General features: G+C 34.8%; 1 protein-coding gene across 1 annotated transcript; it reads right to left on the minus strand.

Moving 5' to 3' along the window:
• Positions 1–6,954: 6,954 nt before the first annotated feature.
• LOC112295979 (uncharacterized) lies at positions 6,955–9,528 on the minus strand. Its single transcript, XM_024548044.3, has 3 exons — positions 8,933–9,528; positions 7,981–8,710; positions 6,955–7,850 (listed from the first exon to the last, which is right to left on the minus strand). The coding sequence occupies exons 1-3, from the start codon at positions 9,083–9,085 to the stop codon at positions 7,567–7,569; spliced, it is 1,167 nt and encodes a 388-aa protein (XP_024403812.1). The 5' UTR covers positions 9,086–9,528; the 3' UTR covers positions 6,955–7,566.
• Between the last annotated feature and the right edge of the window lie 4,302 nt (positions 9,529–13,830).

Here is a 13,830-nt window from a genome sequence, read left to right on the forward strand (position 1 = left end):
GCCGTTGCAGGGCGACAAAGGAACAGAAACTCGAAGGAGGGGAAGAAGAAGAAGAAAAAGGAGGGGGGACAATTTGTTGCTATTTGTTGTGAGGGTGTAGTAGTAGTAATAGTAGTGCTTTATGACTAGTTTGGCATCAAATCAATAAATGATGCAAAGTAGCAGCAAGAATAATAATAATAATAATAATAATGTTAATGTGGTAAACGAGAAAGAAACTTATTCCAAGCAGCAGAAACTTATGTTCCTCTTCTTGTAACCCACTAGACTCCCACTTCCAACATCATCATCTGAATTCAACGTGAATGTTTATTTATTTATTTAGTCTAATTTCATTTGTGTACATGTTTTGAATGAGAACTTCTACATAGTAAAACTTAACATGACATGCACAGAAAAAAGTAATACAAATAAAAATGTTATATATATATATATATATATATATATGTATTCTTTATCAAGGCACTTATGTGTCTACAAATACTTTTTAATCATTTTTTAAAATTTTTATATTGAATTTTTTCAAATTTTTTATAGTGAATTTTTTCAAATTTTTTATATTGAATTTTTTCAAATTAACCAATTTTTTAAAAAAACAATTAATTGATTATTTAATACAATGCTTTGATAGAACTTGTACAATATGTATTTAATAGACTTTCAAAGCTTTGAACTTACATATTACACTAATTACCTAAATGTAACATTCTTAAAGTTTATATGTTAAAAGTTTTTAAATTTAGAATTAGAATTATAATTTATTACTTAAAGATACATCAAACAAAGATTATCATTAGTATAAGATTGGTAATAATTACCTAGACTAAAGCTAATATTATAAAATTTTATCTTGATTGTTAATCGAATTTCTATTTTAAGTTAAGTAAACAATTTCTATTGTTTAAACTTTACACCTAATGTAATTTTCCTAAAGTAAAATTTATGATTATTATTCAATAAATTGTAATAACTTGCATGGCATATTTTTTGAAGTCCATGGCATCACATTGTTATTCAAAAAAACTCATTCAAAAAAATTAATTATACAGTTGAATTTATTCCAATTTCAAGTGATAATTTTTAATTTTCATTTCTTAATTAATTAGAAACCAAAAAATTGAACATATCACATGTATATATTGTTTTTATTCCAAAAAAAAATTATAAATTATATATTTAGATTCAAACTTACTTATTATAAATTAATAAAAAAATATCTATCTCACTCAAGAATATAAATAGAGGAATATTTTATATAAAAAATTAGATATTTTATAATTTTTAAAAAATATATCAAGAAATCAATTCTAAAAGAAATTAGAAAGTTGAAAAGTATTATTAAATTTAGATTTATTATATTATTATTTTATCGATATTGGTCTTAATTCTAGCCATTTTTAATATCATAATACATATTTGAGATTTGAAAAGGCTCAAAATAAATTCTTTTGAAACAATATACCATGGTTTTAAGGGCATTGATAAAGATTGAACTGAATTTCTTGCATTTAATAAGAAAAATAATTTAATCATTATGCAACAAAAATTCTATAATTTTTTTAAAACTTTAAATATAATAATAATTATCATAATAATAATGATAGTATGTAAATGATTATAATTACAAGGGTCATAAGTTATTTTTATGTAACAAAAATTGACATAGTTCTTAATATCTTGGTAAGGACTATGTATTAGTTGCTAAGTAATTTTAGCAATAGATTCTTTTTGTAATTTTCGAACATATATATATATATATATATATATATATATATTTTAGGAGTTATAAATTAACAATAAATTAACTTGGAAGAATTTTTGCAAATCCTATAAAATCTTTGGAGAGCTATTTTAAATTTCTAAAATCTTTCATTACATTTTCCAAAATATTTTGAAAACTTCTAAAAACTTTTAAAACTTTGCAAAGTTTATTAGATGCTTCTATTCAAAGTTATATAAATTTTTAAAAACTTTGAAAATCTCTTTTTTTCTTCTATAAAAAGATTTAGTTGGACCTAGGTTTTATATAATAATATAAAGAAGTAATGATGTGTGTCTTAGACTTATCAATAAAAATTATCAAAAATTCTATTATATAATTTATTTTTATTCTATTTAATAAAAATATTTTATATATATATATATATATATATATATATACATATATGTATATTTCATCAAATTTATTTATTAATAAAGATATAGAAGATTATTTATTTTCTTATATAAATTACTTTCAAAAAACTATTTTTTTAAATCTTTAAATAATAGTAGCAACTTAAATAATATAAATAATATATCATAACCTTATACTTATATTTTTTTAGTTTTGATTACAATAAATAATCTATATTTGAAAAATTATATTAAGTATTGGTAACTGTAAAATATCCACTATTAGTTTTTTTTTACTAATATTACATCATAATTTAAGTATCTTTATTATTTAATATTGAAGATAAATTTTTTATATTTTAATTATTAAATATAAATTAAATTTCAAGATAAGAATATACTATTTTTAAATCTTGTAAATAAAATCAAAGTATAATTTAAATTATTATTTTTATTACATTAAATTTTATTGAAAGAGATAAGTTAACATGTCATTTAAAATTATTTATGGTTCTTGTACTTATTTTAATATAATATTTATTACTAATACTTAAGATAATAATTTTGCTTTTAACATTTGTTTTTTTGAATTAATACTTTTTGATTTACATTGCTCTTTTATAATATATAGAGAATTTCTAAATTTATAAAATCTACAATATTATACTGGAAAACTTTTTTATTATTTATATTTAGCTATATTTTTTTAAAAAATAAATAAAAAAGTTGATAATATTTTTACGTACTTTAAAAGAATTATGAAGTTTAAATTGTTTTTAAAATCAAGCAAAGAAATTTAGACTTTGAAGATATATATATATATATATATATATATATATATATATATATATATATATATATATATATATATATACATAATTTTTAGGTTTATTTCTAATAAAAATAAAATAAAAATTTTATAAATTTTTATGAAATATACAATAGAATTAAAAAATGACAATAGATGATGTAAATTTTATAATATCTTAACTTTAATTTGATAAAAATTATGTGTTAGACATCTTGTAACATTTAAATAATTTTTATTTATTTATTTATTTATTTTTTAGCATGTATAGTGGTCATTTTTCTAACTGATTATTTAGATTCAAAATTAAAAATTTAATTTTTAGTAAATTTTCTTCATATTGACGAATTAAATATTATTATCAAAATTTTATACATTTTTTTCTATAGAATAATTATTTTTTCATTTCTTTCACCTTATTATTTTTTATTTTATCATTTTAAATTTTGATATTATTTTTTAGATTTTTTCGTGTTTAATTTTTAAATTATTTAAAAAATATCTTGTCTTTCTAATGTATTTTTCATATTTTATAATTATGATTTTAAAAGCCTTATAATAAATAATTAATAGCATGTTATGATGTATTACTAAATCTTTGCATGTCAATATGTAAAACTCTTCTAAAATCTCTTGTAGGTATTTACCATGTTAGATAATAGTAAGGTTTCATGTAATTAGTATAAACTACCTTAATGTCTGAGAATAAAAGAACTAAAAGCTTAATAGAATTAGATAATCTAACATTTTCTATTTTAATCTTTATATTTTAAAAAATATTCTAATTTTTTTATAAAAAAATAGATTTTCAAATTTTAATAATTTTATTATTAACTTGCAGGAAAATTTAATACCACCCTCGACATGTATCTCATATCTACAGGTGGCATCACAATTTTTCCTTTTATAATAACATTTGTTAAAATAGAGGTTAAAATTTTAAATTTCTAACGTATTTCTTATTTGATTTAACGTTTTTTCTATTTTATTATATCTTCTTTATTTTTACAAAAATTATCCAAAATATTTCGGAATTTTTAAAGATAATCAGACTACACTCTTATTGATGTAATTTTTAAATGAAAAGATTGAATGTTTTATAGTAATTTAATTTGTCAATAAATTAAGAAACTTAGACTCTTTGGTTTTAAACCTTAGATTTGTAAAAATCATATAGGTTTTGAATATTTGGCTATTTTACTATCTTGTATCATTTCTTATGTTGATGATACATATGGTTTTGCTTACATTTGTCAATAGAAAAATTAATGTTTGGAATGTGAAAATCAACAAAAATGAGAGCTATTCAACTTTCCAATTAAACTACCAGTTTTGAGTGCTAAATATAAAAATACTATATTTATTTCCTACAAACCATTTTTAAAATTAAAAAAATTAAAACTTTGGATTTTATTGGATCAAAAAATATACATAAATAAGCAGAACGATTCAAACACACTAACCATGGGCAGCTGAACTCCATGCCAAGTTAAATTCAGAACAAAAACATTAATTTAAAAATAGTAGTTGCAAAATGCATCATACCACCGATTTGTTTTTTAAAGAAGAACTTAAACACACAACATTTTAGACACATACCACACAACAAAACTCACTTCAAAAGTTCATACTGAGCAATACATGTTTCCCCTAACAAATTTCAGTGCACCAATGCTCAAATACTCACAATCAACACTTGCTAATACACAATAATAGTGATGTTGAGATGGTAGTGGCATTCACAATTATCCATGTCCACAACTACTTCACCAGTGTTGGTTTGCAAGCTCTGATGGTTGTGTCTACTGGTGAGAAAAAGTTGCGTTCCTTGTTTTTCTGCAAGCACAACACGATGATGTCGAAGACACAGATGATATGGATTTCGAGCAGCATTTCGATGTATTTTGCGTGCACATGCGAAGATAGTGGAAGTAATGGTGAGAAGAGAGATGGAGAAGAGAATCGACCGAAAAGGAACATCTGATCATAGGTCATAAAATGAGCAAACAATTTGAGGGACTTCGCTTCTCAGATTGACCTAGTCTTTTTTACAGCCCCCAATTGTTCAAAGAATTTCTTCCGAGTTCTGAACGAAGAGTAGCCAAGTTTGCCTGGACTTCACAACGAGGTAACTGTGTTTGGAATGTAACAAAACACGTTTTGTTTAAGAGAATATCAATTGACGGCTTTGAGAAAGTGCCCACTGGTAGCACGCCCTGTTACGAGAACATCAATTAAACAACTCTGGGTTTGGTTGGAAGTTCTCCTCAGAAACCGTAGATCAACTTTTTGCACACCACGTTGTGGGTGCAATGAGTGAGTAAATCAGTGTTCATTAGCATGCGTGTATTAGCGGAATGACCAGGTTTAGTCTCAGAAGTTGGAAAAAAAATAACCTGTTTAACGAGTTGGCGATGAGTTTCCGTTTCCTAGTGCTAGTTTCAATGTGGTGGGTGTTAGCATCGGTGTGGTGTCCACCGATCTGTGAAATAAAAATCTAGTCATTCCCTTGACTCGTGCACGGCACTCCAAAGCCCACAGAACTGTCCATCTCCTGATGGGACCTCTCAGCTTAACTCTAACCAACGCACAGCTTCGCGGCCGGAGAACGACTTGCACATCACCGTCCGGTTAGATATCGTGTTCCAATTATTTCAGCGCTGGTTTCTGGGAGGAATAAACGTGATGAATGATGACCAGACATTTAAAACACTCCAGCCTCAAATACCATAATATGCTGGAGTGATTGCTCAAACAACACTTCCCCCTGGTTCTGTGTGTGTTGAAAAGTGCAAGCCATCAAGCATGCAATGAGTGAGGGTGACATTAATATTGATGCACAATGGAGTTCTCTAGCACACACGGCAAATGTTGCACCACACTGCACGGCCTCTAAGCGTCGCTTATTGGCGTTCATTTAGGAACTTTGGGCACCGGTCGTTTTGCTGCCATTTCCGGTGTTGGAGCTATGACTCTTGCAAACTAATATGTCCAAGACAGTGGCTTAGTTGTGACGTTTTGTAGACGTCAAGGTCAGGCACTGTCATTTCAGACCGAGGATGAAGGCGATTGAGAAGCTAATTAAACTTTAGGTTATTCGTATTAGTGGGACGGTGGCAGGAGCATCCACAAGTTATTCTAGTACATTTGCATGGCAAGATTCTACAAGCAGGGTAATGATAAAATCGTGTCATGCTCTTACCGTGAATTGGTAGGCACAGCTCGTTGAATTGCTGGTTGTGTTCCCTCTTACTTTCCAAACAAGCTGAGTCATCCGAAAAAGCTGACTCAAATATGAACAAAATGGATCGAGTTCTTCCGATTCTGAGACAGATTACATCACCATAAATCAATTTCAATTTCTTTAGTTTTACTAGTCTTTGCTAAGTATTCAATTGATTGCAAGGAAGAAACAGCTTCATGTTACGATTAGAACAAACCTTGGCAAGCAGGAGAGTGATGTCCAAAATGCAAATGGTATTGATTTCGGAAATCCTACGATATCAACTTATGGGTCCATTTTTAGAAAGCACTGCCATCAAATGTGTAAACCAACAGTGATGGTGGACTAGAAAATAAGGTATGTATTTGCTCCGTTACACTGTTCAATACTTACAGGTGCCAACATATTGCAAGTTGCAGTGCACAGAGAAAGAAAGTTGAAAAAATTTCCTAGCAACGATGGAAAGGATAATCCGCTGGAGGGCTCACAGCCGTGAATGAGCCATAAATGAACAAAGGAAAGAACGGTGTGGAAATGAATCCTCTTCGTCTGGGAGTTGAAACAGGTCTCTGATGTACCAACTGTTGTGAAATGCAACGAAGTGTCACCATGAATTAGATGCAAATCTTTAGCAAGTCCTCTGGAAAGTTGCCAGAGGGTTGACTTCACAAGATTAAAAAACTATATATATATATATATATATATATATATATATATATATATATATATGCAAGCCTATAAACAATATACCTCTTCCACATGATGTGACCCAAATGCTTGAGTCTTCCAGAAAGTACCATGCCCAAAATATTTGAAATAGTAAATCCTAGATCAAAACCGGCATCAGAAGTCGGTAATGAAGTGATCAATTGTATAATCCTGGCTTCATCAGAAGTCCAGTCAAAGAATGTCCCCGCGATAATTTTTCTGGAAAAGTTTACAGTGTCAGTCCTACTTCCTAAAGTCACACTTTCAACAGGGCTCTGCTTCTTTAAGAACCACATACCATGGTTCAATGAGTATGATAAATCGCTGATCATCAACACTGTTTTAAAAACTTACCTACTGAAAGCAGCACACTAGTGGCATCCTTTGACATGAGATGACTAGCATGCAACAATCCGTAAGCGGGCTCAACGCTGAGTACTTGTCAAGGCTACGACAAGTGTGGAGAGTCCCAATCTGCAAAGGCTCTACCAGCATCCGCAAAGGGTCGATCATTCACGGTTCATCAACAGGAGGAGGAATCTATATCATAGACTCGGCACCACTTCCATGTCTATGCATCTGGTGTTTTGATGGAAAGAATTCCGCTGGAACCGGGATTAGGCAATGCGGTCGATCAGATGCTGACACAAGTGACGTAAGAATTTTCCGTGAGGTAGATCGAGGAGGTTTTAAAGCGACGACACCACTAGCTTCACTTACAACTACTACTGCCGAGCGCTGCCGTTCGTTGCTTCTTAGGCAGGGGAACTGGACGCGCAAGTAGTGACTGGTCAGTGTTTCCGCATTTCGGGCAGCAGGGATGGGAATCCGAAAGCATCACGTACATGAAACAGCGCCTGCATCCCACTATCACCATCGCTTCCGGTGATCCATCCTCAGCCATTGAGTTGGGCTTTCCGTCCAATAAATTAAGCTGAGAACTCTTCGCGCCTGACGCTCTGCATGCACTGGGTTGTTGCACCTCTTCGTCGTCACCTGAAACATCGCACACAATTTGTAAGACTTACTGCATTCGTGGATCTTTCTAATCTGGAAGACGACAACTCCGGCACCGAGCAACAAATCGGGAGGGTTGAACACGGTGGACCCCGGCTAGTGTGAGTACCTTGATAGCTCATGACGGAGGGCGACGTAAAACGAGACTCTGAACAGGCACTCCACTGCGACGTGGTCTGTGATGAAGTCGAGGTTTTTGAGTATGAATCAGATTGTAGCTGGCCAGTCGAAGTGGAGACTCTTGAGGATGATAGCGCTGGCTGCGTTTTGAGATCGCTAGTGTTGAGATTGAGTCCAGGTTCAAGAATTTGTTCAAAGCTCCTCTTCTTAGACAACTGGGGAGACACAGTGTTCAAACACTGAAACCTGTCGAGCGCACTGCGAACCTTGTCAATCGTGCACACACTCTCTATTTGATTGGAGCTGGGTCTGGGCTTAGACCTGACGGTGCCTGGGAGGTTAAGAGTCAATTCCAAAGACTGGTCGTCATCCATACTCATAGAATTGCTAGTCTTCCGGATCGACTCTGAAGTCGAATCGCCCTCGTTTGCTGACGAGTGTTGAGCTGAAGGAAATCCCCACAAAAGCCTCACGGTGCTGCTGCCAACCCGGTGATCGTCCGACAAGGTTGACGGTTCCCGCTTGAGCTTCTTAAGGCTCGTCCCATCATCACTAGAATTCCTAGATGATTTGAAAACTGTGGTGTTTTTCTCAGATGAACACAAAGAGATGGGTAGGAGGCTGTCATGCTTCGTAGCAAGAGCTAGCGTAACCGATTGGCGAGGATCTTTGTAAGACAAACTGCCGGAGCTCCAATCCTTGAAGTAAACGAGACCAGTCTGCATTCAAAGAGCCATAACACCAAATCAGAAACGGAGTGAAGCCTATGTTACGAGAGTGAAAGTCCTCAAGAATCGGATCTGAAAAGTTTTTATTTTTATTTCGATGCTCCCTTGAATTTATCTCCTGCGACCAGTTCCAATCTGTCCTTCGTCACAAAATTCAACAGAACAACCGCCATCAAACCGATTCAATGATAAACGGGGTTTTCAATCCCACACCTTCAAGTCAAGGCACTTCTCCCAACCGCAAGGAAGCTGGGACTCCGGCTGCTGCTGCTGCATATCCCCCCAGAAGATCATCTCAGTTCCTTCTAGCGTGTGGTCCATCAAAGCAGCCTCGTGAGCTGCTCTCTCACGCACTATGATACCCATGTCGATCACTACTGATCAACTGCAGTTGCTAAATCGCTCCCGGGGGGATATCTGGGCGACCGCGCCACCTGATTATCTATCTCCCCACCCTGCAACTCTCAACCTTGCGGAGCAAATGATGCAAATACTCGACTGAGCCAGGAGCACCAGATTCATACAATCCCAATGGCCGACTCTAAACCCCAAGCAAGGCTAGTAAGGCTTCCTCTACACACCCCCGATCGATCACCTACCCAAAATAAGCCTTCCTCGGGTGCGTCACCGCCCTTTTTCACAGACTTAACCCGAATCTGTCGAAGCTAAAGATTACTCACCCCTCCGATCATCTTCTTCCCCATTCGGACCACATCTATGGGGCTGGGATGATGATATATGGGATGGTAATGGGGGTGGTTGGGTGTTCGGGCACGCGGAGGAGGTCGCCGGGGTGAGCTCGTCAGTAGAATAGGATTGTGCTCCCAGTCAACCGGACGGTCTCGTTTTATGCAACCATGCCACCCTGCCATTAACAGTTCCTGCAGCAAGCAGGACCCTTCCTGCCCACAGAAATGCTCTCTCTTTCTCTCTCTTTCTCTCTTTCCCAAGCGCATCATATCATCAGCCCCAAGTAATATTATTCAATTCCAAGTTGTTTCAACCCTCCAGATGCCGTTTTTAACGATGCTTTTGCTCTACACCAGTAGTACGCGCAAAGGGGGGGGGGTGGCATCTTGTAACTTCTATATTAACTGCATGCAAGAGTGGTAAAGTTGTTTGGTGTGATACAATTAACAGCAAGTTATTGGTGAAAGGAAGGACTCCTGTATTGGTGATTGGCCACTACCAACAAAGTCTCTGAGTGCATGCAGTAGACCATGGCATTCACTACAAAACTTGACCACCCTTGGCATATTATGAAGTAAACTAACCTTTTGTACACGATCCGAATCCATCTCACAGTAGGTAAATCTTTCACCATATTCTTTGCGTTAGTGACTTTTGACTTCCTTACGAAAATGATAAGTAGCATCTTGAATTCTTTTGGGATGTGATTATTCTAAATATAAATATAAACATTTATATTTTAAAAAGAAAAAGAGAAAGATTGAAAAGAAAAAAGGGTTCAATTGTTGACGAGAGAATCTGTAGAATATCTGTGTTTACAGATTCGTCGTAGCCTCCCAGAACGCTAAAAACCGGTAATCATCCCAACTTATTCACCGGAACAGTGGTCCCTTTCCTATCACCTCCAGAGGAACCTAGTAGCCAAATGCATACAGGTGGAAAAGTATCTGCGTGTGCGATTGCCAATCAAACACGGATTTCCTTGAGAGAAGATGAACAATTCTCGCCTTTGTGTAATTGACTCTGGTAACTGTTCTGCACAAAACACTTAAAAAGTGGGACCAGTTGGATGTAACTCTCTCCTGCAGCCAGTAGAATTATCCTCCGCGCACTGATTGTTTCTCCCATACAAAAATCCAGCGAGATACCTGACTGTAGTTACCGGTCCTAATCATTGTGAACATTCGTCTTTCTATAACACGAGAATGCCTAGTTGGAACCGTTCAAAACCACCACGAGAACAAGGAGTTTACACGCCATCAACCTGTAGTTTGACTCGAACTTACATAATTGAGGTACCTTAAAAATTATTTTATTTCCAGGCTGCAGACATCCAATCCAACACCAGCGCAGTCAAGTAGGCCAAACTATCGGTATCCACACAGGGTTAGACCAACACCATCAAGAATGCTTGCGTTCCACATCGAGTTACAAATTTTGTCATATGGCCCAACACGAGTAAATGTGCAGATTTAGCATTAGATCGTGGGCCTTGTGCTATCAACAAATTAAGCTCGCGAATTTGCCAAAATATTTCCAGGTTATGAAATCAGGAGTTGCAGAGCGTGCCACAGGGCGTTACTACTAAATTGCAGGATTTGAAAAGCAAAGGGAGGCAGACCATCCAAGAGCACGGGCTGGCAACGTTGCCATCGCTAAAATTGGAGGAACTCAGTATAGCGGTATTGATATAAATTCTGCTTGTCCCCTTCTGAGCAGGCTCCGACGGTTTGCCGGAAGCCAATAATTTTAGCCCGACGCCAAGTTTGCTGCGGTTTCCCCTTGGAGGTTAGTGAATAAATGCCAGGCCACCACGTTGGCCCATGAGTGAAAAAGGACACCTGGATATAGTGAACTCGTCGAAGGGGAACCCTCCGACGCTGTTAACCTTTGAGTTCGGCATGACGTCAAGAAATAAAATTTCAAGTTTCCCGCTACCCCCCCCCCCTCCCCCCACCGCATGAACCGAAGCTTGCTTGTGCACGTCCGCCCTTTCGCCACTCCGACTGGGATGGAAACAATCCAATTCCCCCCCAAATATGCTGCAGGGCACCCAATTTTGGCACTCCGAGACCAAACAAGACCGAGCGTGCGAGAGAGACAGAAGACACAGCTTAGTGCTGCATTAAATGTGAGAACGTTCGGAACTAAGTGGACGCCGCATTCAGCAACCATTGCACCACCACACCTCTCAGTCATCCACCCTTTTCACGACGCCTGCGCGCAAGCTCCCTCATCCCCAACTCCTGAATTCGCGAGTTTCTCGGAAAGTGTCCCCCTTATTCCCCCCCATTTTCACACGAAGTTCTTCTTCTTCAATCTTCACTTCGCGGTGTCCGTGCGCAGTGGGAATGACTACATGAAGAGATTGCGGGAGACGTCGCCTGCATTGTTCTGGTGGTAGAATATTCCTCTCCGCGGCAGAGCAGCAGCAACACCACCACCACTTGGGGTCCGAGCTCATCTCTATCCCTGCCATGTCATTCCAGGCTGGAGGGATCGCAAAAGGGAAAGAAAGGGAATCGTAACAACACCGATTGCACAATTGGGTGCGGTGAAGTGAATTGGGTTGAGAAAACTGGGTGTGTGTGTGTGTGTGGTGTGCCCCAGTTGCATTGCAATGTTCTTTATTCCCGTGGCATGCATGATTCTCTTTGTTGTTGTTGTTGTTGTATTTGTGTTGGGCTCCCTCGATCATCCACCATCGCTGGCTCATCGATTAGTGTGCTTTGTGCGAAAGCACAAGCGAAGCCAGCTCTGGGTTTCACTTTCTATGAATATGTGCACACACACAAAAAAAACATATATATATATATATATACTGTTGCTAATGCCACCACAGTTTTGTTACTTCCACCACAACTTATTCTTATTAATTTTTAAAATTATATTCTATTAAAATTAAGTATTTGTTTTTATATAATTTGAAAAAAAATTGATGACTTGGGATGGATGGCAGATTGTGGTGACAATAGCAATACTCTATACATATATGTATATATATATATATATATATATATATACACACACACACATGTGGATGGAACCATTGGAAATGGCACTGTGATGCAATGGGTTCATTCTCGTTATTTGTTAGAATGGTTTTGTTAAGGTGTAGGATATTGTTGAGTCTGGGGGGTGTTGGAGGAGGCATTCAAAAGAAGGTAGTGTTTGAATGGCTCAGCCAGGGAAGCTGGGTAGATGATCAAAGTGCATGCATGAAATGGATTAGTGCTTAAAAAAAGTGGAATAGATTTGGGGAGGAAATTACGGTAATATAAGGGGAACTAGTGCGCTAATATTAACATGTGTGTACCAGAATAGAGGCTATCACTTGTGTTGTATTCAGAGAAATACAAATGGCAGAAGACAAAAATAGTCTTAAAAACGTAGGAAATCATATTTGAAGCAAGGCTAAACAAAGCAATGAAACTGAAAAATGTACTCTATTTTTTTGGAAATTCCAAACTCAACCCTTTTAAAAGAAACAAATGAGAATAATAATAATAAAAAAAACAGCATTCATTTCCTAAAACATTTACCTTTATAAAGTCAATGAAGTTTTCGTTGTATATGTAGCCGTTGTGAGTATTGCGTTACTATTTGTGTATTGTAAAACTTTTAATGATTGCTTTAAAATTGTTGAACCCAAGTTAGTAAGACAATATATTTAATAATTCATTTCGAAAAATCAATATTGAAATGTAAAGGTAAAAGGATGACGACCAAAAGCATCCTTATCAAATGTTTTATCAATGTTTGATTTAATTTTTTTCAATATTCCAATGAAATCTTGGAGTGCAAATATAGACTTACTGTAGAGTTTGTCACTTAAAAATGAATTAGACAAAGTGAAATGCCATTTAAAATATTATGTGTGATGCTCGAATTCAAAAAAGCAACACAGGTAAATTGGTAAGTAAATAAATAAAAACGAGCATAATTTAGTAAGCAACAGTCATACATTTTTTTGTTTTTTTTAAAATTAATTGAGTAATTAAGTATTACAAAATTATAATAGATGTTCAATTACATACACATGGTTATTTATAGATTTATATGTTTATTTACAAAATAATGCGGCCATTATAGATAAAATAGACTAATCAATAAAAATAAAAAAAAAAAAAAAAAAAAAACTGTAGAATATGGGGAATTTGATGTCAAAATTTTGTAAAAAATATGATTTAAAAAAAATATGTAAATACTAAACTGGCATTGAATTGTTCAATATTAGAATATAAGTAAGCTATAAAATCCTGAAGTCACATCAGACCGAATATTTGAAAACATTCAAAAAGTTGAATATTACAAAAGTCATGGACTTTAAATTTATAACTAAAAATTCTAAACCTGTGTCTTGATGACTTTCAATTTTAAAAAAGCACACATGAAATCATTGGCCTCCACTCCCAATGTGA

Source organism: Physcomitrium patens, chromosome 2 (assembly GCF_059467195.1).
Source record: "Physcomitrium patens ecotype Gransden chromosome 2, ASM5946719v1, whole genome shotgun sequence".
Classification (NCBI taxonomy): domain Eukaryota; kingdom Viridiplantae; phylum Streptophyta; class Bryopsida; order Funariales; family Funariaceae; genus Physcomitrium; species Physcomitrium patens.

Coding starts and splice junctions, on each gene's coding strand:
- LOC112295979 (XM_024548044.3), bottom strand. CDS start 9,085: ATGGGTATCATAGTGCGTGAGAGAGCAGCTCACGAGGCTGCTTTGATG. Junction 8,711..8,932: donor AGAAGTGCCTTGACTTGAAG/GTGTGGGATTGA, acceptor CTTTGAATGCAG/ACTGGTCTCGTTTACTTCAA. Junction 7,851..7,980: donor CTCCGTCATGAGCTATCAAG/GTACTCACACTA, acceptor GCGATGTTTCAG/GTGACGACGAAGAGGTGCAA.